Source organism: Barbus barbus (genome assembly GCF_936440315.1).
Source record: "Barbus barbus genome assembly, chromosome: 6".
In the NCBI taxonomy this organism is placed as follows: Eukaryota; Metazoa; Chordata; class Actinopteri; order Cypriniformes; family Cyprinidae; genus Barbus; species Barbus barbus.
This window is the reverse complement of record NC_136734.1, coordinates 31,252,585-31,275,197: the sequence shown is the minus strand read 5'-3', so window position 1 is coordinate 31,275,197 and position 22,613 is coordinate 31,252,585. Positions and strand designations below refer to the sequence as shown.

Sequence of the window (22,613 nt, the reverse complement as noted above, 5' to 3'; positions counted from 1 at the left end):
AATTTCGAGTATGGGTCACCATACTTGACAATACGTCACGACTTTACTTTACTTTACCTAAAAATGAAAACATTATACTTTTGCTGAGAGAGGACAGGATGCACAACAGCTCTTCCAACAACTCACCAGCTGAATGAGAAGCACACAGATAAGATAAATATTTTAATAAACATATCTACACATGTACAAATCATAAATGTACAATTATGTTGCAGTACTCAAGTAATGAGCTGAAGGAACCCATGATGTGTCTAAAGAAATACTGGTCCATGTATTTTCGGGCATAATCTTTTGGCCACTTCTCCTTCATGTTCTCAACTAGGCTTTGAAGACAAAGGCCAATCAGTGCCTTTGTCCTCATCCTCAGTCCATTCATTCTTCCATTTTTCTTCCTCTTACATTCTCTTTTCAGTGTGTGCTTGAGTTGCTGGAATAAGGGCATATTTCACCCTGACAGGTACCAATATAGATAAAGACAATAAATGCATTTAACATTACAAAAAGGAGAATTGCCTTCTAGAGCCACATCTCACCTGTACAGATCTGTGCTAAACGTATAGTTCTAGTTTAATAATTATAGGCAAAAACCTATTTGCAAATACATAATTGACCAGATTCAGCAGTTTTGTATAAGCAGATTATGCTTGAGCACCATATTTATTTTCTAGTCAGTGTTGCTTTGATATTATTATGTTTTTTTTCTCTCTCTCTCTCTAGATACTGTTGCGCTTAATTTTGATATTTAAAAATAGTAGGGATGTATGGGTATATTATACTTTATACAAAATAAGGGTAGTTGATGCATAAAAATGTTCTTATAACCTTAACTTGAAACTGGATGGTCCTGCAGCATTAAGTACAAATATTCCATTTCATCTCTCGGTTAATGATAAAATACAGCAAATATAGTTAATCAAAAAACAAGCATGTCAGTTTTTCCAAAATATTTAATGTCACTTAGCCATGTACAAAATATGTAGGATAAAAAGAATATGTTTAACATATACTGTAATACAAAAACAACAAAGCTTATTATAAAGATTGCATAGCTGGTTTTACTTTTACGAGTTGATTTTTTTATTTAGCTCATTTCATTGAAGAGTCCATGAGTGCCATATGGGATGTCCACTGGAACTTCTGCTCGCCCAAGCTCTGTGAAGGTCTTGGCATCAAGGACAAGGAGGAAACTGCTCTTTTTCTAAACAAAGTTGCACAACATTATCACACCTGTCAAGACTTAGATTGAATTTTTAGCAAATTAAGATTATATATTACTTATATAATATGGTCATATGTCATAAAATCAAACCAGTGGAGCTATGATGAAGCAATGAACTTCACCTCTCTTGGTGTAATGACCACAGACATGACCACACCATCATCCTCATCCTTAGCATCAGGTGCTGGAACAAACACTGGCTCTGATGGGAACAAACCAGCGTGGCGCCACACCTACAGACAACAAGACAGACCAAACATTATATTCTCAAACTGAATTCTCAAACTCATCTCATAAAATTCTATTTTAATTTAAGACGGTACCTTTAGCTTCTTTCCTTCTAGATCCATCTTAAGCAGAGAGTCACCAAATACGTGTCCAAAGCCACAGGCGTAGAAGTACCGATAAGGACGCGCATTGTAATACGTGTAGTTAATCTGTGGGAACTCAAGACCACCATACTGCAACAGGTCATCACTGTAGAGATCTTCATGGCTCAGGAACACCTATTATTACCAAAAAGAAATGAAGTTTTTTGATATTCATAAATATTATTGTTCTCAGTTCCCCTCTCATTTGCTCCCATACCCCAGTTATAGTCTTCACAGCAGTGGCAGTGGTGTATGGCAAATTGATGAGGTTGTGGTCATAAGGTTCATCTTCCTTTACGTCCAGAGGCAGTACATATCTCCGTGGTAAGTTTGTACACAATGAATTGAAGAACTGGGAAAGCCAACAGTTAAACATTGCATTAAAGTTACATTTTTATGAAATTGAAAGAGAGGTAAGTATTATTGACATTTGACATGTTTTGGATTGTGAAGGTGTTACCTTGTCAAGTTCTTCTCCAGATGCCTGAAGGTTCTCCATTGTGAAGTCACCAATCACACTGCCATCATCTCCACAGCACATGTCCATAATCAAATATCCATTGTCCTCATATGCATTAATCTGGTGCAGTGTGAACATGGCACTGCTGTAATATTTTGTCTTGATGAGCTGTGTGGATGAAAAAACATGGATGTTAGACATGAAGTAAGAGAAAAACACAGTGCCCACAATTAGAAGTCAGCATGATGATGTGATTCTGCCATGCCTGGCCAGTGTGTCTGTCTGCCACATGGAAGATGGTTTCCAGTTCCGGGTTCCAGGACATGACTTTATGAAAGCTCTTTCCAACAACTCTGTACAGCATGAATTTCAGCAGGTCTAGTTTGATCGGCTGCTCAATGAAGACTATGTAATTCTCTGACATGACTGCAAACATAGGCAAAAAAATGAACAAACACTTTCAAAGATAAACAGAAAAAAAAAAGTTATTTTCTATCTGCCTGTTGGTGAAGAGTATAATATATTGGAGAATCTACATGAACAAGTGGCCCACATTTCCAATCATGTGAAATTCTAGATGCAAAATATTTCTTATAATATTACAGATCGATAAAAAAGCTGAAAAAATTCTAAAAATGCAAATATGGCAGGCAAATTCACCAAAACTGTGGAAGTATGATGGTTTCCTGGGGTCTGAAGCAGGAATAGAGCAAAGAATCTCTGCGCCTGAGAGATCAGCAACATCATTCTTTCCATCACCTGGTGGTACTCGGAGGATATGGTAGAAAAAGCCTTTGACAAACAGAATAGGTGAAGTGATTTTTGTTGTTGTTGTTAAAATATTTTCTTATATCCCAGAATAATGTAAAAAAAAAAAAAAAAAAAAAAAAAGTAAGTAAGCCATTCCTATATTGATTTTCCCAAAAGTTTGGCTCTGTGGTGCTTTCAAAACATTGGTTCATGTGTTTGGGGGCTGGAATAAGTGTTTGTTTGACCAATTGCAGATAGTTAGGTTGGTTTGGTTTTGAAAGAGTCGTTATTTTTGCAGTCATGTTTGGTTTGATTAACAAAAAGAAGGCATTAGAGTATGTGTTATAAAAAGAATAAGCGAGGCATTATCTTTTCGGTCTTTTACCCACCTTTTCGGTCATATGAGTTTCCCAAGTTGTAAGCTGCTCCGTCACGGTCATAATGTGGATGAGCTGTCGCTGCATTAATTGCAATATATTTTGACCAATCAACCTTTGAAAAACAAAATCATAGAGGTAACTGTTCATTTTAGGAAAAGACTATATGTTATATATTTTTATTACTGTATCTGTGAACAGTCATATTTACCTTTTCTTTGGTTTCCAGGCTCACAGGGTCGATTCTGCGCATGAAGTTGGTCTCTGTGCTTACGTAGAAATCTCCCTTGTACTTAACAAAGCTCACTCCTGCATTATCAGTCGCATCTGTTAATCAAACACAACTGAGGATTAGAATAGGTTCAGATGAAGGATTTGTAGTAATTTAGATTTGTAGTATCATTAACTTTGACAAGTTTTATACTTGTCGATTCTTATCTAATCTTTATAGATTATAGGTCTGTAGTCAAAGCGTTGTCTGACTGATCTGAATTTATGATAACATGCCATTGTCACCTCCAACTGATGCTTACTTGGAATCTGAAAACGTGAAAAGAACCGGGCAAAGATGTTCTTGCATGGGTCAGGTGTTGCCAGGGTGCCAAATTCAGAAACCACAATTCGATTCTTCTCTGCATTTTGCACATAAGAGTCACTGCGCAAAAAACAGCTGCTGTAGGTCACCTGGCCATCTTTAATGTGGAAACGATGCATCAAGGCCATGCCGTCAAACCAGTGGTTGAATCTGAGGAGGAAGAGATGAAGCCAAATGAGCAAAGACAACAACCAGATAAAACTGAACAGATCTTGCTGTGATTATAGCAATATTTTGCTCTCTTACTTGCTTTCACCAAACTCAAATCTTCCAGGTCCATTTCTTAGGAAGCTGCCAGTGATCCAGGAGGGAATTTCACCTTTAATAACTGTACTGATGGGGTCTGGGGTCTCCTCCACAGAGCTCACAAGAGGACCAATGAACTCCAGACCACTGGCAGATGGCCGTTTATTGTTAGCTGAGAAGAAATCACGCCATAACAAATCAAATCATGGTGTGAGGTGTGACACAGACAATGTGACGGATGATTAGACTATACAGTGTTCTGGAGGACATCAGAGTTAATGAGGAACTGAAATGGTATCTTACTTTATTCATGAACTGAGTGCATTAATACAAAGGATGTAAACAAATATTGGTAACCTCAAGTGTTGCACTTGTGTTGTGCACTGTGGTCATTACAAGTCACGTTGTGTGTGTGTCTGTGTGTGTGTGGGGGGGGGGGGGGGGGATTGTCAATCTGTGATTGCATGCAGTTGCTGACGCTCCTAATCAGCAAGGAGGGGAGAGGATGGAAAGTGTTGCGTGATCGCGTCAAAAAGCACGTGCATTACCACCTATTACAGGGAAACTAATGTTGAACAAGGGTTGGTGGGTGGAGTTAAATAGCCTCTGCCAACAGGGCGGGCTATTTGCACTTAGTGTAAATAGACAATCCGATGATATTATACATAATTTACAGCCTTACTAGCTTTTAAAGTATATAGCTTCTCTTAGACTTCAAAGAATAGTTCAGTTTTAGAGCCAAAGTATTTTATATGAACGCTGTTCATGTTTTCACAGTCAATTCATTAATGCACCAGTCCCTTTTGACTAAATGGCATCAGGAACAAGAAGAGCCCAAGCTAGCTTAGCCTACAGTCAATGCATTTGACTGAGCTAAAAAAAAAATTATCTAAAACTGATTGTTGATTTTCATTGATATCTAATCATACAGTAGATCAGACAACAGATGGTGTAAACTTTAAGGTTTCAGTTCGAATTTTGCATATCTTAGTGTAATGTGTAACAACAGAAGTTATGGTTTGACAAAATACTATGATCCTCCATGTGGTGAAACATAAAGGCTTAAGAGATGATTACATAACACTGAGATAAGGCTATAGTAATAGAGCATAGAAATGCTTACCTGAGACTTTATACATTGAATCTTGTGTAGGTTTAGACATGACTTTGGCTGTTAAGATTCTTGAAAAAGGTAGAACAGAAGCAGAACAAAAGTAAGATACTGGCAAGATAAGACCATCCCATAAACACATGACAGGGTGGGATGGGCTAAATCTAAAACAAAATGGACCTTGTACAGAGCCAAAGCAATACAGAGTGCCACAGAGTGAACACATTAAATGCTTAACTGCTTCATTATTTAGTTAGGTTGTTAAACTTTAAAGTCAAGCTTTTCATGCCTCTTGAAGAAGTAAGCTGAAAGATTGTTTCATTTTAAGACTATCACTGTTAAAAGTGACTGTAATTACATTCTTTAATTATTTTCTGCCACCTAAAGAGAGTTTTATATAGTCATACATACGTAGAATATTAATTTATAAAAACTCAATATTTAAACACTGGAATAGAATGACAAATAAAATACGTTTCTACACACACAAATACAGTGCTGTTCAAATGTTTGGGATCAGTAAGATTTTTAATGTTTTTAAAGACCTGCTGCTGCATTTTCTTCTGCTGCTGCATTTATTTGATCAAAAATACAGAAAAAAACGGTCATTTTGGAAATATTTTTGCAATTTAAAAGTAACAGTTTAAAATGTCATTTATTCCTGTGAAGCAAGGCTGAATTTTCAGCATCATTACTCCAGTCTTTAGTGTCACATGATAGTGAAAGTAGTGAAAGTGAAGTGACATGTGGCCAAGTATGGCAACCCATACTCGGAGTTAGTGCTCTGCATTTATCCCATCCAAAGTGCACACACACACAGCAGTGAACACACACACACTGTGAACACACACCCGGAGCAGTGGCAGCCATTTTTGCTGCAGCGCCCAGGGAGCAGTAGGGGGTTTGGTGCCTTGCTCAAGGGCAGCTCAGTCTTGGTACTGAAGGTGGAGAGAGCGCTGGTTATTCACTCCCCCCAACTACAAACCTGAGACTCGAACCCGCGACCTTTACGAGTCCGACTCTCTAACCATTAGGCCACGACTTCCCCAAAAAAGAGGCTCCAAAGCCAGAGGCGGGCTCGTCCAGGATATGATTCTTCAGAAATAATTCTGATATGCTGATTTAAAATCAGTGTTGCAAAAAGTTGTGCTGCTTAATTTTTTTGGGACCTGTGATAGTTTTTTCAGCATTCTTTGCTAAATAAAAAGTTAAAAAGAACAGTGTTTATTCAAAATATAAATTGTGTGTTACAATATACACTACTATTCAAAAGTTTGATGTCAGTAAATTTTTTCTTTCTTTTTTGAAAAAGAAATTAACACTTTTATCCAGCAAGGATGTGTTAAATGTTAAAAAGTGATAATAATACTTATATTGTTAGAAAGGATTTCTATTTTGAATAAATGCTGTTCTTTTTAATGTTATTCATAAAAAAAATAAATAAAAAAAAAATAAAGAAAAAAGTATCATTGGTTCCAAAAAGTATTAGGCAGCACAACAGTGATTATAAAGCAGCATATTAGAATGATTTCTGAAGGATCATGTGACACTGAAGACTGGAGTAATAATGAATGAAAATTCAGCGTTGCGTCACAGAAATAAATTATATTTTAAAGTATATTAAAATAGGAAACCAATATTAGAAATTGCAATCTTTCTGTATTTTTGATCAAATTAATACAGCCTTGATGAGCATAAGAGTCTCCATAAAGATAAATTACTAAAAAAAAAAAAAAGATTAAAAATCTTACTGATCCCAAACTTTTGAACAGCAGTGTATACATAGAGAATATAATTTAGGGAAAACAGATGGAAATGACAACATCGTGAACATAACATAAAGTTTTTATGTTAATTACATAATTACTTTTTTGTCATTTTTACAACATTTTACATGAGATAACAAAAGCCTTGACCTTATCAGCAGCAGGGTGACATGATAATCATATCGTCTGTTTGACAGACTTCAGGATACCCTGTTATCTAGATGAGATTAAAGCTTCTCCGTGCAGGATAATGAGTTTTCTGCAGGGCTTTTAAGGTGAACATTCACAATATTATCCTTTGAATGATGAGTGGTCATCTAATGCAATAGGTTCTGTGCGGTTGAATCCTGAGTGTTTATAAGTAAATCCTCATGTCAAAGTACAAACCATACATGACCAAACTGCTGTAACTGCTTTGTATTTGGACAACAGGGGACAACAGATAAACTCAGTGTTTGTGTATGTGTATATACAGGTGTCTTTGTTCACATTAAATGTTCAGCTGTGTACTCTCTCATTTTAAAACAAACCTGTTGACAATGGTAATGTGTTTAAAGACTAAAATTTTTACATTAAAATGTTCTATTCTTCAGTAGTGAGTTGTCACAAAATGCAAGCTGAGGCCAAAATGAAGTAAGTTTTATGATATCATGACTTTCAGTCTGATAATGAATGACAAACCATCAAACTATACTACTTTTATGTCATAAAAAGTATATAAATACAGCAGATGAAATTTAAGTGGATTCAATAGTGCAATATCCCTTTGCCTAATTTTCTGACACAAAAAAGCAAAAGGAAAAATTAAACTGAAGTTAAACTCAATTCAATGAGAACCATCTGCTGACCTCATTCAAACTTGACCACAGGTTTTACTTACAGTACATTTAAATGAAACATTGTTCATAGCAACTAAGAGAACAAAAAATCACTAACAACATGTTTTAACATACTGTGTGTGTGTGTGTGTGTGTGTGTGTGTGTGTGTGTGTGTGTGTGTGTGTGTGTGTGTGCGTGTGTGTGTGTGTGTGTGTGTGAGATTCATTTATGCTGCTAATCAAAGGTTTGGGGTCAGTAAGGCTTTATAAAGACATTAATACTTTATTCAGCAAGGATACATTCAATTGATCAAAAGTGACTGTAAAAAATGATTATAATGTTACAAAACATTTACATTAATTGCTGCTCTTTGACCTTTCTGTTCCATCAAAGAATCCTAAAAAAATCTAATGGTTTCCACAAAAATATTAAGCAGCCCACTGTTTTCAGCAAATGTTTCTTGAGCACCTAATCAGCATATTAGAATGATTTCTGAAGGATCATGCGATACAGAAAACTGGAGTAATTCAACCACAAGAACAAATTACATTTTAAAATACATTAAAAGCGAAAAACAATTCTTTTAAATTGTAATAATATTTTACAAAATTACTCAGTGTTTGTGTATGTGTTTATTCAGGTGCCTTTGTTCACATTCAATTTTCAGCTGTAATCAGCTGCATACTACATCTAATTTTAAAGCAAACCTGTTGGCAATGGTAATGTGTTTAAAGAATAAAATGCTTAGCTTTAATGCATTTTTACATTAAAATGTTCTATTCTTCAGTAGAGAGTTGTCATAAAATGCCAAAATGCTTTTTTTAATGCTATCTTGACCTTCAGTCTGATAATGAATGACAAACCATCAAACTATACTACTTTTATGTCATAAAAAGTACATAAATACAGCATATGAAATCTAAGGTGTGCTCAGTGGATTCAATAGTGCAATATACTTTTGCCTAATTCTCTGACCCAAAAAAGCTGACCCCAAACCTTGGATTAATAGCATAAATTGATTGATTAGTAGCATTAGTAGCATAAATGAATCACACACACACACACACACACACACACAGACACACACACTGTTTTCGCTTTATTTATGATCAAATAAATGCAGCCTGGGTGAGCATAAAAGGCTTACTTCAAAAACATAAAACAAATCTTGTATGTGCTGCTTGCTAGCTGTTATTTATTTTATAAAAAAAAAAAAAAACATTTATTAATTATTAATTTCAAATATTATTTCCCAGAGGAAAAAGCAGTCACTTTGACTACTTGGCCCAATGGCAGGAGACTCACACACGCTCACTTGAAATGAAGTTCATCAAATATGATAACAAATACAAACTGAAATTTCCCTCCAAAGGAAGATATTTTTTTTAACTGAATGCGAAATTGTTAAGGACTGTACAAGGTTTGTGCGTGAAGGCCGTGTGAATGGATTCAGAGAAAGCAGTTGTTCAAAAGCCGATAATTTTTTTCCAGGCAAAACAGGTGGAACACTTCACGCAGCATGTATTTCATACTTTTGTGTGGCCAGTGTGACATCACTAACAGAAAAGGTTTAAAAGCGGACAAGTGTTAGGCAGCTGACCTGAGTCAACATGTTCGCCCTCATCCTAGCATCAGTGCTCATCGCTAGCGGTAAGAAGTCTGCACACCTGAACAGAAGCACTCAGGAGACTTAGACTTAGTAGCCTGTAACATAACGATTACAGATATTGTTCTATTAAATATGCACCTGGTGTAAAAGTTTTATTCTGAATTTCTACTGCAGCCTTTGGGTGTGGAAAACCACCCACTGAGCCTCTCAGCTCTCGTGTGGTCAATGGAGAGGAAGCCAGGCCCCACAGCTGGCCCTGGCAGGTATGTAGTGTCGCACCGCTTTGTCTGCCTTTATTTCTCATTCCCTCCTGTTACTACCTCTGGTCTCAAAAATAGCCACTCTTTCTGCCACAGTTATACTTTCCACACTTTGTCATTACACCCTCTCCCTCTCTTCATTACATTTATGCATTTGGCAAACACTTTTATACACAGCATTTTGTTTTCCTTGTATATGCTTCCTTTGGGACAGATTTTTAGGAAGTTTGGTATTTCCTTTCATTGCTATGCAGATGACACGCAAATTTATCTGCCATTGAAACGAGAAGATATCAGTTCTCTAGCGCCTCTAATGCAGTGCCTAGAGGAAATTAAGGCCTGGATGGCACTAAATTTCCTAAATTTTAATGAAAACAAAACTGAAGTTATCCTGTTTACTCCGGGAGGTATCTGTGATTCAGTTGGTTTGGACCTTGGTGAATTGAATCCATTTGTGAAGCCCTATGTTAAAAATTTAGGAGTTATCTTGGATAGTGATTTTAAATTGGATAAACAGATTAACTCTGTAGTTAAATCTATTTTTTTCCAGTTGAGACAACTTACCAAGGTAAAATCTTTTCTGTCTCCTAAAGACTTTCAAAGAATTTTACATATCTTTGTTTCAACTCGTTTGGATTACTGCAATGGCCTTTATATAGGCATTAGTCAGGCCTCTCTTTCTAGACTACAGATGGTCCAGAATGCGGCAGCTCGTCTGCTGACTGGTACACGAAAGATGGAACATATCTCCCCGGTTCTGGCTTCCCTTCATTGGTTACCTGTCCGTTTTAGGATTAATTTTAAGATTCTGGTTTTTGTTTTTAAAGCTCTTAATGGGGTAGCACCTACATATTTGTCCGATTTGATTAAGCCATACGTTCCATTAAGAGCACTTAGGTCTGCTGACCATTTGCTTTTGGTTGTCCCGCTGGCAAGGCTGAAGAGCAGGGGTGACCGGGCTTTTGCAGTTGCGGCACCGAAGCTCTGGAACAGCTTGCCCCTCTACATTAGACAGGCTCAAACACTTGTTGTCTTTAAATCTAGCCTAAAAGCGTATTTTTATAGTTTGGCATTTAACGCTATGTGAGAGCTGCTTCTTTTTATTGTTTTATTGTCTCTTAGTGTTTTTTAGTGTCACTGGTTGTATCATTTTTCTTATTACTTATTGCATGTACAGCACTTTGATAAACACTTGTTGTTTTAAAAAAAGTGCTTTATAAATAAACTTTGACTTGACTTGACTTGACAGCGATTTACATCATTCAAGGTTTATATTTCATCGGTTAATGCATTCCATGGGACTCAAACCCATGATGATCTTCCATGGCAATCAAACACATGATCAAATTCATGATCTTTGTGTTGCTAATGCAATGCTGTACTGTTTGAGCAATCAAATTCAGCATGCAGCATGTTTAATGAGCGTTTTATGTGTCCCATGATTAGATCTCTCTGCAGTATCAGAGCGGTAGCTCATGGTATCACACTTGTGGAGGATCTATCATTGCTGAAAACTGGGTGATGACTGCTGCTCACTGCATCAGGTATAAATGTCCAATCCATTGGTCATCTAACATATTAAGTTAAATTAAACAGCACATTTTTTAATTGTGTTCAAAGTTGTGAACTTGAGGACATTAATATAGCTATCAATTGGATTTTAATCATTAACCATCATGCATTTTGTCTCCTGTAGTTCTGGGCGCAACTACAGGGTGCATGTTGGTAAGCATGACCTGTCAGTAAATGAGGACGGCTCAAAGACCATCAGTGCACAGAAGATCATTGTGCACGAGAAATGGAACTCCTTGTTTGTGTCTCTTGGGTAAGTATTATACCTTGGAGAACTTTACATTATGTCATATTACATTTTAGGCCTAACTAACAGTTAATAGGAAGGTAAACATGTTGTGTTAATATACGTTAGTTAAATTCATACATGCGGCCCTGGACCATAAAACCAGTCACAAGTAGCACAGGCATATTTGTAGCTATAGCCAAAAATACATTTTATGGGTCAAAATGACAGATTTTTTCATACCGATTACTGTAAAACTGACTGTTGATAGGCAAGCAATTTCCATAATAAAATTATTTTTTCCCACCATATTTTTAACATAAATGTTGGCACTGCCATTTTTAACTTGAATGTCCAAAGCTTTGTATGTTATTTAATTTGTTTACCTGCCCAGGGACAGCAGATGTAAATGAGCTATTAGCTAACTCTGGTGCAATTACTTTTAATTGTGCAATGTCCCTGTAAAAATAAACAATAAAGTAAAGTAAAGTAAGTAAAGCTTTCACAGTGTCGCTTGCTGGACAAATAGAGTCCATTATGCTGCTTGACATTGCAAACTGTTGTTTGTTTTAATATTTTTATTTATTATAATCATCAGAAACACAATGGTTTGTTGAGACAATAATATTACCATTTACTACACTTTATTTTTCTTCTAATTATATTCCTGTAGTAATAATGGATTTTAAGTCTCACTCATCAGGAAATAGCTTGAAAAATAAGGTGGATTTAAAATAATGTGATTATGTAAAAACTCAAATCAGTTTTACTTTATATATATTGTACAGTCAGTCTGTCATTATCGCCCCCTGTCAGGTTTATTGTGTGACACAGACTGTGGGCATAAACAGCTCTCACTTGTGATTCTTGTGCTCATTCAGAAACGACATTGCCCTGATCAAGTTATCCGAGCCTGTGACACTGAGTGACACTGTTCAGCTGGGCTGCGTTCCTCCTGCTGGCTCCACCCTCGAAAACAACTACCCCTGCTATATTACAGGCTGGGGGAGACTCTCCAGTAAGTGCTTGTGCACATGAGACCTGCCATACACGTAAACATAGTTGGAACATTTTTAGTGTATACGAAACCTGATTTTTATACACGTTTTGGTATTTACATGAAGTAAACTGTACAGAAGTTTGTATAAACCTACATACTGTGGTTGTGTCCCAGCTGGAGGCCCTCTTCCGGACAAACTGCAGCAAGCACTGATGCCCGCTGTGGATCACGCCACCTGCTCCATGTCTGACTGGTGGGGTTCCACTGTCAAAGAAACCATGGTCTGCGCTGGTGGAGACGGCATTGTTGCTGGCTGCAATGTGAGTAAAGTTATTCGGTCTGTGTTCATTTATTAATTATCTTGTGCCACATCATTTTTTAAACATCTGTTAGCTTATATTTACATAGTAATTGTAGCATTATAACTCGAGTAAGAGTGTTTTTGTCCCGAATTTTCAGGCAGTTGCGAGTGTAATATTGATTTCATACAACAGTGCCAGCCCAATAAACGAACAGTTAATATTGCATAACTTACATTCTAGACACAATGTTGCCAGTAACCTTTCTGCTTCGGCTCTGCCAACGAATATCATTCCAAACCAAACCACAAAAGAAAGCATCTGCATATTGCTTTGCTCCTGAATAAATCTGTGTTTTTGAACAGTTGACAATGACTCACTCGTATAAAATATAATCACTGGCCTATTGGCTAAAACCATTTAAACTGCAGAAAGTGTCACTAAAAATGGTATTGGAACGCCATGCACAAGTCAAGTCAAATTCAAACACTGAAACTAATTTTTGTTTAAAAATTTTTTTTACACACTTTTGTGTATGTTGACTACAAGTAATTTTTTTTGTTAACATCCCTCAGGGTGACTCTGGCGGTCCCCTGAACTGTAAGAACTCTGCCGGTGTCTGGGAGGTGCATGGCATTGCCAGCTTCGTTTCTGGTTTTGGTTGTAACACTGTGAAGAAGCCTACTGTTTTCACCCGTGTGTCTGCTTTCAATGACTGGATCGACAAGGTACACCATGATGCTTTAACAGTAGTAATGTATTCACAACACATAGAGTTTAGATACTAATGCAGTTCTTTAAGTTCTAAGGCCATTCAGTTTAACAAATCCCTGAGCTTTAGAAATGACCTAAAGCATATTAGAGAGACTGGCATGTGATGAATTTTACATATGAATATGCAATTACATATGCAGAATAGGTTTTTAATTCGTTTTTCTCTTTGTTTATTTAAGGTCATGATGAACAATTAAGATGAGCCAAGGATGTCAACTTTTTTTTAATACCAGAAAACCAGCTCACCAAGAAAAAAGTAAATAAATGCATACTTGCTCAACAAGGGATCAACTACTTCCATCATTTTTTTTTTCTTTCTCACTCTCCCACACTGCTGCAATACAAACTGCCAAATGTTTGCCAGAATATTAATGTCAACACCAATTAACTGAATGAAAGCATCTCCCAATTAAGTACCTGAGAGTTTCTATGTTGCACCTATGTCAAACATGATGAATGCAACAGATCTGAATGTCAGATATGGTATTTAAAAGATTGCAGTACCTCAGAGAACCATAGATCATTTGGCCAAAGGAGGTGAGGCTATCTATGATCACTTCCCACTCAAGTGTAGGAGGAAGGGATGATAATCATGACCTGCTGACATGCAACAATATCACGTGAAAACAGCACATGGATGATGAGGGATTTGTGGTTTTAAGTGAAGATGTGTGTTTATCATTGCCAAATTCTCAAACATAATTTAAAGATAATGTTAAGTGACTGTTACATCCACAGATGTTGAGGGAAACTGATCAGATTATAGCTTTTGAGAGTGTTATTCATTAATGTGGTTCAAAAATCTTTGCATGAATGCTTCTGTACCTGGTTTTGCTCCACATGAGACTTGGAAAATGGTAAATTCTGAAATTCAAAGTGTTCAAGTGTTTATGTGTGAAATATTGGAGTGCAACAAGGATTGCCTGTTGGCTGATTTGTGACATGGGGTGTGAAATTAATTATTTCTCATCCCTGTTTATTTGGCAAATTACAGAAAACTCTGCTTCTCAAAGAGCCTGACATTCTGAGGGTGAAGCATCTCTCCCTCTGCTGTCTTATACTCCGAATGGCTCTATGGGGACTCCTGATGGGTCCTGACTTATTAGTGGAAAACCATAAAGAAAACATTTAATAGCTGCTCTAAACTGCATTCAGTACAAATGTGTTTAATCCTGTATTATATCTTTAAATGAGCACACAAACATATTTATGCTTCTTGTTCATGTCATAATAAATAAAATATATGTGCTTGTATTAAATCTTCAACAATATTACACACAGGACCCGACACCTCAATAAACTTTCCAGTTGGGCCATTGATTAATTAATTTTATTAATTAAAATTGTAATTAATTCTAGCAAAATAATCTTAAAATTAACCGCTATTTGCGCTATTTTACATTAACTCATTTGGAACAACTGTTATGACATCAAGAATTAAAAAAAAAAAAAAAAGTATTTATTTTGGTTGTTTTCTTTTTTTCAAAACAATTACTGCATCAATGCATTTTTTATTTTCTTCATTAACCATGCATAATTGTTTTAATTAACAAACCTAGTAGCTATACTGTAAGGAAAGATAGCTAATAGCCTGTCTGTAGGGACTTTGAATAGATTGGTTTAACCTCTCCCAAAACTGAATAGTTGGTTGCATCTTTAAATATGCGCATGCACATTTGTAAAGCTAAAAAGAATGCTCTTTTTAAACACGCAGCAATTGTCTCCCAGACATACTTTGGCACAGCCTGCGCCTGTCCTCCAGACAGTGCGGGGACATTCACTCGTCTGGGACGCTCGTGTTTCTATTGGTTTACTGAGTTTAACGTTTGTTTTCGTTCTCAGGACATCACAATGACAACCACGCCTATGGCACTGACTGCGGGGAGACTGAGCTCTAGGTTCAGAATAACGCCACAACATCTGCATATTAGCTACACTCGAAAAGTAAATATTACGTAAGTAAATGGCACTGTGGTGAGATCTCAGTAGCTGACGCTTCAAATCAACCCGATTCATTGGATGCTGAACGCGCGCAGAAACGGACCCGTCTGTCTCTGTTTGGTGGAAACTTTTTGATCCGACTGCACATTCGAGTTGATTCATATAATCGGGCGGCATCAGAAGTGCTTGGAAATATGTAAAAGATGCGGGTAAGTTCACTTTGCAAAAGCAGCATCGCCATAACAGCAGAGTTTACGCTCGGGATGAAATGAACGACTGAGGCGGCTCGCATCGTATTGTTTTGAATGGAGAGCACCATCTTCACTTCTTATAAACAGGCAAGTTCACTGTTTCGTAGTGTTTATCGCTTAAATAGATAACCATTTTCTCAATGAGCTGAATGCAGTCTTATCTGCTGTATTTAGTATTCAGCAGCAGTCAGCTGTGGTGCTGCCACACAGTAGTGTGGGACAGACAAGTGTTTCATTGTTCCCCTCATGTTTCATTCAGGGGGGTAGGGCTGTTTTTCTCAGTCAAACTAGTACTAGTAGACTACTTCAACTAGCTGTTTTGAAATATGTCCTACTTCTGAGAAGAAAAACAACAATAATGGAAACTACTTGCTTTAATGACCGTATTCAAGTACAATTTGAGTAGGCCTAATAGATGTATATTAAAGTGACACTATCAGAATTGTGAACATATGAATGTTGTTTCATCTGGAACAGAAGCACAAGCATATATAAACACTGCCCACAATAAAATGTGTTCCATGTATCTTTCTTTGTTTGCATTTCAAAGCAAACTGTCAAAACTTTTTGTATTTGAGGGTGGTTATGTTAAAATTTCACCTCTCTCATAACTGTCATCAATAAAGTAATCATTAAAACTTAGCATCCCTATTTTCTCCAAACTGCCTTTTCTGTGTAGGGTTGCAGGGAAAATCAGCATTTTCCTTTGCTATTCTGTATTTATAGCCCCATGCAGGGCCGGAGTGAGACTAATTTTCAGCCCTGGAGTTTCAAGCCTTAGCTTCTCAAGCCCACTTAGGCCCAAGGTGCAGCTGTCAGGGAAGTCAACAGATAATTACGTTATCATTAGTGTTGCAAATTAACTTCAGAAATGGAAAATAAGGGACAATTGTGATTCTTTATCTTTTATTATTTGAGGGGATAAGGGATGCTCCACATATTTGTACTGTACTGTACCATAATCTAGGCTGTTTGCCTGCAGTTAAAAAGAAGTAATAATCTCAGAAATAATCACAATTATTCTAAAAAGAATTTAATGTCATACAAAAAATGTCATTGACCTGTGTAAATTGTACTATTATAGAACTGTGACTTCACAAGTGTAGTAATTTAGGAAGTGAAAATAGTGTGAAATTACATACATACAAATAGCATGAAATTTGAAAGCATAACAACTGAAGGTCTATGAAACGTCAGTCAATAAAGCATTATTTTTTTAAAACAATGGCACTAAAGTTTTGAACAAAAATATTGCAACTATAGCCTTTGAATGAATGAAAATGCATATTTTTCAATTAAAGAAAACTTAGAGAGTGTGGTGCTTCTGGTGCTTGGATTTGTACTTTAATGATGAGGTCCAAGTTTAAGAATAAGCTACTCGAAGTTTATTTATTTTAAATTTTTAATGTATTTTTTTTCTCTCTCTCTCTCTCACTCTCTATTTAACAGTATTACAATGAAAGATGTCTTCCCTCATCTTCCCTGGCTTAACTACAGTATATGTAAGTCAAAGTGCAGTTTACATTTTCAGAGCTAAACATAACGCCAGTGGAACCCTTTTTCCAAGATGAGAGCAGAGATGTTACATTATGTGCTCTGATTTGCAAAGAGTTTTTATAGAACCACTATTAGGTCTGCATTATTCAACAGCACATGGAGCTGTGATAAGAGGACTGATGCGGGGAGGGTGTTTGTTTCTGGAGAGACACTCAAAGCGTATTGCTAGTAAAATGATATTGCGCCCTAAGTGCCCTCATTACTTCGAACCCTAGAAGACTGTATGAAGAACATGATGTTCACTCGTGGTGTAAAGTGCAATAAGATTGGGTTAAATTCTCCATTTAGTTTAGTAGAGTAACATTGGCCTAAACTTGCAGTCTAATGTTGAGCAGAATCTTTCTTTCTCAGCCAAAAAAATAGAAAGAATTTCACAAAAAGTGAACAAGAGGCATCATTTGTCTTCAAATTTTCTGTGCAATCTTTAGTCTTCGGTTCATTTGTTTTTCTCATAACTTGAAGCCTGAGCTCCCTACTGTGGCAGTGAAAGAGAGAGAAAGAGAGAGAGATCGATGCTCATCAGTCTTACCAATGTGTTGTCTCACTTCAAGCTCAGTAATAACTGCTGTCTGCCAGGGCTCTTAACTTGAGGATGATGAGACTGGAATTGCTCTGGATTCTCCAACAGTAGTTTGAGCACTGAAAAGAGAACTGACCTGAACTGGTAGAGAAAACAACTGGAGAACTGTTAGACATTGATTTGCCATGATGAACAGTCTTGCTGTAGATTCACAGAGTTTAGGTAGAGGACAAACTCTCAAAAACTGGTAAATCACTCTGGGTGCCAAACTTATATCTTTTCCGAAAAATGAGAGGAAATGTGAGTTACACACCATTCATCGTATTTTTATTTAAAAATGTACTTGGCAGCACTGCAAAATGTCAATGTTTTGTCACATTCTTAACATTAAAGCAAAAGAGAGAAGCGAAATACTACGACACGTTTTCATTCAAACTGAAATGCTGACAATATAATTTGTAATAAATATGTTGTATTCATGTTGAAAAGAAATCTAAATATACATTGTTGCATTAAGAAAATATTGTTGTCTTTGTTTTTCAGGAATCATTCAGAGACGGAAGACGCTTCCTTTTGGATCTGGCTACATAAACAAGACAGTCAGTCTTTGTAGAGATGCAAACCTTTGATCAGTAGATCACTCTTACTCACTGAAGGACCAGATGGTGTTACTGGCTCTGTCAAGAATCATGAAAAATGGCAGCAGAAATTGAAGCATGGTAACCTATTGTGATGAACTGTGATTTCATGTGTCTTCCCTAAACTTGAACATCAGATTCTGAAGGTAAACTCACCATGGAGACAGAACTAAGAGCTGGACTGTCCCCAGCTGCCATAGTGGCCATTGTGTGTAACTCGATAGTAGCTGTGCTTATTCTCGTTCTCTTTGTCATACTCTGTAAGGCCTGCAAAATTCCCTCCTCTCTGGAGAGGGCCCCAGTGCTGGCAGAGACTCAAGTGCCACAGAGGACTGAACAAAAATACTTATTAACTGCAGCTTGAAATTGAAAAAAAAAGTTAATATATTCACAGGGGCTGGAGGAATATTTTAATAGTCATTTTTGATGATGGCCCTGTGTAAATGTGAAATGCACATATAACATACAAGTTCTTATATTAATCTTTGGAAAACCACATAATTTCTTTACAAAAAAAAAAAAAAGTGAAAGAAAGTGAAAGCGAGGGGGAAGTCGTGGCCTAATGGTTAGGGAGATGGACTCGTAACCTAAAGGTTGCGAGTTTGAGTCTCAGGTCTGGCAGGAATTGTAGGTGGGGGGAGTGAATGTACAGCGCTCTCTCTCCACCCTCAATACCACGACTTAGGTGCCCTTGAGCAAGGCACCGAACCCCCAACTGTTCCGGGTGTGTTTTCACGGTGTGTGTGTGTGCACTTTGGATGGGTTAAATGCAGAGCACAAATTCAGAGTATGGGTCACCATACTTGGCGTATGTCACGTCACTTTCACTTTCATTGGCAGGACTATGGAATTGACCTTTTCTTTGTTAAAGAGGATCACACTTACTATATTTGTTCAGCATTAAAATTTGCTCATCAAACATCTAACATATCTGATTCACTTGTGGTTTTTGTGGTTAGCATTTTGCATTGCATTTTTCATCTTTTGCATTTTAAATTGTTAGAATTCTCTTAGCTGACTTTATGGCAAATCTGCCACAAATCACGCTATTGTCATTTGGTGCTAGACTCATGTTTTTGTAAATGCAGAGCTTGTGTTTAGAAGAATGCAATGCATCTCACTATTTTAACATTTTATACTAATACAAAATAGAAAGAAAAAATGGAAACTTATTCATAATTTATTTTTGTGTGTGAGTTTTGCGTTATTACCAAAGTTATAGATCATGGACATTGAAATAAATGGATGATGCATGAGATATATTAAAAACAAAGTCCATTTAACACCAACTTTTCTTTGTTTAAGCTTGTATCTTGCACTAGCCTTGCACTTGTGTGTTTGTTGATGATTTGCAACTGGAGGATCATTATGTAAAGACACCAAAGCCTCTTATCTATTTTACTGTGCTTGGACACAGTCCATCTGTTAGTCTATTTATTGCTCTTCATTGGACATCTACTTTGTGCTGGGCTTAGATTAGTTCCTTGTTCACATGCCCAAACTTAACTAACAAAAAGTTCATTTTTTTCCAGCAAAGGGCTATGTGCGCTGCTGAGCTCCAGTTGAAGTTATAGCTCTCATCAAAGATACATAATTTACCAAGCAAACAAGGAAAGTTTTGTTTGAAGAAATTGAGTGGCAAAAGTAGGAGACAGAGACTGTGAGAAGAGGGAAAATATTAAAGTGTAATTTGAGCATGTTTACTGTATGTTGGTACAGTACCTACATTTCACTGCTGGTTATACTCTGTATAATTGTGTATGTGACAAATAAAAAATCTTGAATGTTACCTGAAACCACACAGGGCATCAATAGTGAGCAATGACATTGGGTTTACACTATTGTTTATAGGTCAGCAGGGTGAAAATAATGAACTGTACAAACAGGTTTCGGCATGCAGGTGTTAAGGAAGGTTTTCTATCCACTAAGACTCTACAGCATTACATCTCAGTCCTGATAGGATTATGAGACACTTCAGGAGGTCATAAGAGTTCAGCCATGTGAACGGTTACTGGTAAAAATGACCATGATTATAACAAGCACAGCACACCAAGTGGTTTTTACTCTTGTCACGATATCAGAATAAAAAATAGCAAAATTGGTATGTTTAGCTTGTTTAGTAGCACGTTTGTGTTTATGCAATTTTAAGAGGTATGAAATAGTGTTAGTTTAAGTTTTTAGTTATAGTGTCTGTCAGCAACAGTCTATTTATGTTAACGTGATAATCAAAGGTTACCAAATGGTTTTTGATATCAGATTTTTATCTTTGGATATCTTCACTGGAAATAGTCTGACATGACTGCACGTATAAGCATAAAAATTTAAATGGCATGATTTAAAAGCAAAATTGAGTTGTTTCACTTAATATAATATGTAATGTACAATAACTATTCATTACCTATTCAAAACCATAACCCGAGGGAATGAAGTTCAAGTCTCAATGTTTTGTTTGCAATGCACATTTACTTGGCGAGTCCCGTGACTGGACTTTCAGAAATAGAAATCTAATAAATTTATTATGTAGTAGCTTTAATGTTTTTTTTTTTTTCAAGTTGTTTAACAAACATTCTCAGTGCATTTTTATGATTTCAATTTGAAATGGAGTTGTTTTCTACCTGCAATTTGTCCTTCTTTTTGTTGTTACAGAAAGATTTGTTTGAGGGGAAAAAAAATGTAGTAATGACACATAGCTTTAGAACTGCTTTGCCCTGAGGTGGAGTACAGAAAACAAAGTGAAGAATTGCATAACATTATGGGCCACTGGAATAAAATCCAGATTACTAATAAACCATAATCTGCATTCCCATCTGTGAGGATGTCATGGTTGCATATATTTTGCTGAGGACCAGTGAAACACACATACATTCCCCCAGAATTAGAGAATGTCTTTATGTGTCCACTGACATGTATGAACGTAAGCATCTATGTGTATATTTGTTCATCTGACTGCAAAGGGTGCATGGCTATGATTGAAGCAAAAAAAAAAAATTCATACAGAGTCTTATCACAACTGTTTATATGGAGTTTCAAATGGACTATTAGTATGGGTAACCTCTTAACCCCTTAGAGAGGTTATCAAAGAGATCATAAAATCCAAATATGAACTCTCACAAGTTACAACAGCATCCATTAGCCTACTCATTTTATTTTTCCAGTATTGTGTGTAATGTTCTTATCTCAGTTATTGCATATTTTCTTAACCTATAATATTTCTACAGCTAGCTCAACAATTGCAGTCAATGATGTCATTTTGTATGATCAATAACAATCAGGGAACACCATCATCACATTTATCATAGTTTTAGTTAGGCCAATCAAACCAGTGCCTCCATTAAAATATGAAACATGTGATAACACTGTTTTATATATTCAGGAATGCTATTAAAACGTGCATTTAATCCTTCTGCATGAAGATGCAACATTTACTGTAATTTACATGATTTGATGTTAGTCAGTAACATATCAGTATTTAATGCTCAGAGTTAATGCCATCGCGGAATTATCCTTTTCATATTGCTCACAACCTTTGCCAGGCAGGTATTTCTGAAATATTCCTCAGTAAAATGTTTTTTTTTAATGCTTTGTTGGTTAGCGCCATCTACTGGCCAATACCTTATAGTCAGGAATATAATGAGAAAATAGAGTTCAGCATTAAAATAAAAGGGAATGTGAAGAACGCAGTTTATGGACATTAAATAAGCTCTGCTTTTATTTATTTATTTTTTGTTAACATTCATTTAATTTCTAGTCAGTACTCGATTAAAATGTTGAGTTGAGATTAAAAATAATTGTTAGAAAAGAGGGAAAAAAAAGATTAATCTGGGAGTGCCTTTATCACTAGAAATTTGTATCTACCTTGTTCTGAGAAAAACTAAAGAGAAGAACAAACCCAGTTTAAAATGAGGGGGTGTCCTGACCTGAGAAACCTAGGGGGTTAAACAGGGCAGGAAAACAGAAATTTCCCAAAAAGCCAAATATTAGACTAGCTAACATTTCCTATTTATTATATTCTAACATTGCCTGTTTTTAAGATTGTTCCCATACAGGCCTTATAGGCAGTTTTATTAGAGTAACTGTCCAGGGTCCTGAAGTCATTTGCCCTGTGCTTGGTATTGGACAGGTGTATAAAGCACGGCCCACCTGCTGTAAACACGCAAATAGACACTGTTCCTCAAATCCCGTTAATAAAAACACTCACTAGATGCTAATCCCTAACCGCCACCTGACATGGACTGCAAAACAACAACATCCC

At 36.5% G+C, this 22,613-nt stretch overlaps 2 protein-coding genes and 1 long non-coding RNA gene across 3 annotated transcripts; 2 read left to right on the top strand and 1 right to left on the bottom strand.

The window, feature by feature from the left end:
* Nucleotides 1-930: 930 nt before the first annotated feature.
* On the bottom strand, nt 931-5,265 carry bco2l (beta-carotene 15, 15-dioxygenase 2, like). Its single transcript, XM_079420201.1, has 12 exons — nt 5,142-5,265; nt 4,019-4,190; nt 3,711-3,922; nt 3,389-3,504; nt 3,190-3,292; nt 2,711-2,842; nt 2,316-2,476; nt 2,051-2,218; nt 1,808-1,942; nt 1,543-1,725; nt 1,342-1,452; nt 931-1,198 (listed from the first exon to the last, which is right to left on the bottom strand). Exons 1-12 carry the CDS (start codon nt 5,179-5,181, stop codon nt 1,082-1,084), a joined length of 1,650 nt encoding a protein of 549 aa, XP_079276327.1. The 5' UTR covers nt 5,182-5,265; the 3' UTR covers nt 931-1,081.
* A 4,046-nt stretch (nt 5,266-9,311) lies between these two features.
* On the top strand, nt 9,312-14,893 carry ela3l (elastase 3 like). The gene is made up of 8 exons (XM_079420202.1): nt 9,312-9,364; nt 9,498-9,586; nt 11,030-11,127; nt 11,280-11,408; nt 12,263-12,399; nt 12,556-12,701; nt 13,256-13,408; nt 13,634-14,893. The coding sequence occupies exons 1-8, from the start codon at nt 9,325-9,327 to the stop codon at nt 13,649-13,651; spliced, it is 810 nt and encodes a 269-aa protein (XP_079276328.1). The 5' UTR covers nt 9,312-9,324; the 3' UTR covers nt 13,652-14,893.
* Nucleotides 14,894-15,180: 287 nt separating this feature from the next.
* Nucleotides 15,181-20,442, top strand: LOC306871232. The gene is made up of 3 exons (XR_013784317.1): nt 15,181-15,733; nt 17,096-17,148; nt 18,267-20,442. It is a non-coding gene; the product is annotated as an uncharacterized lncRNA (long non-coding RNA).
* Nucleotides 20,443-22,613: the final 2,171 nt, after the last annotated feature.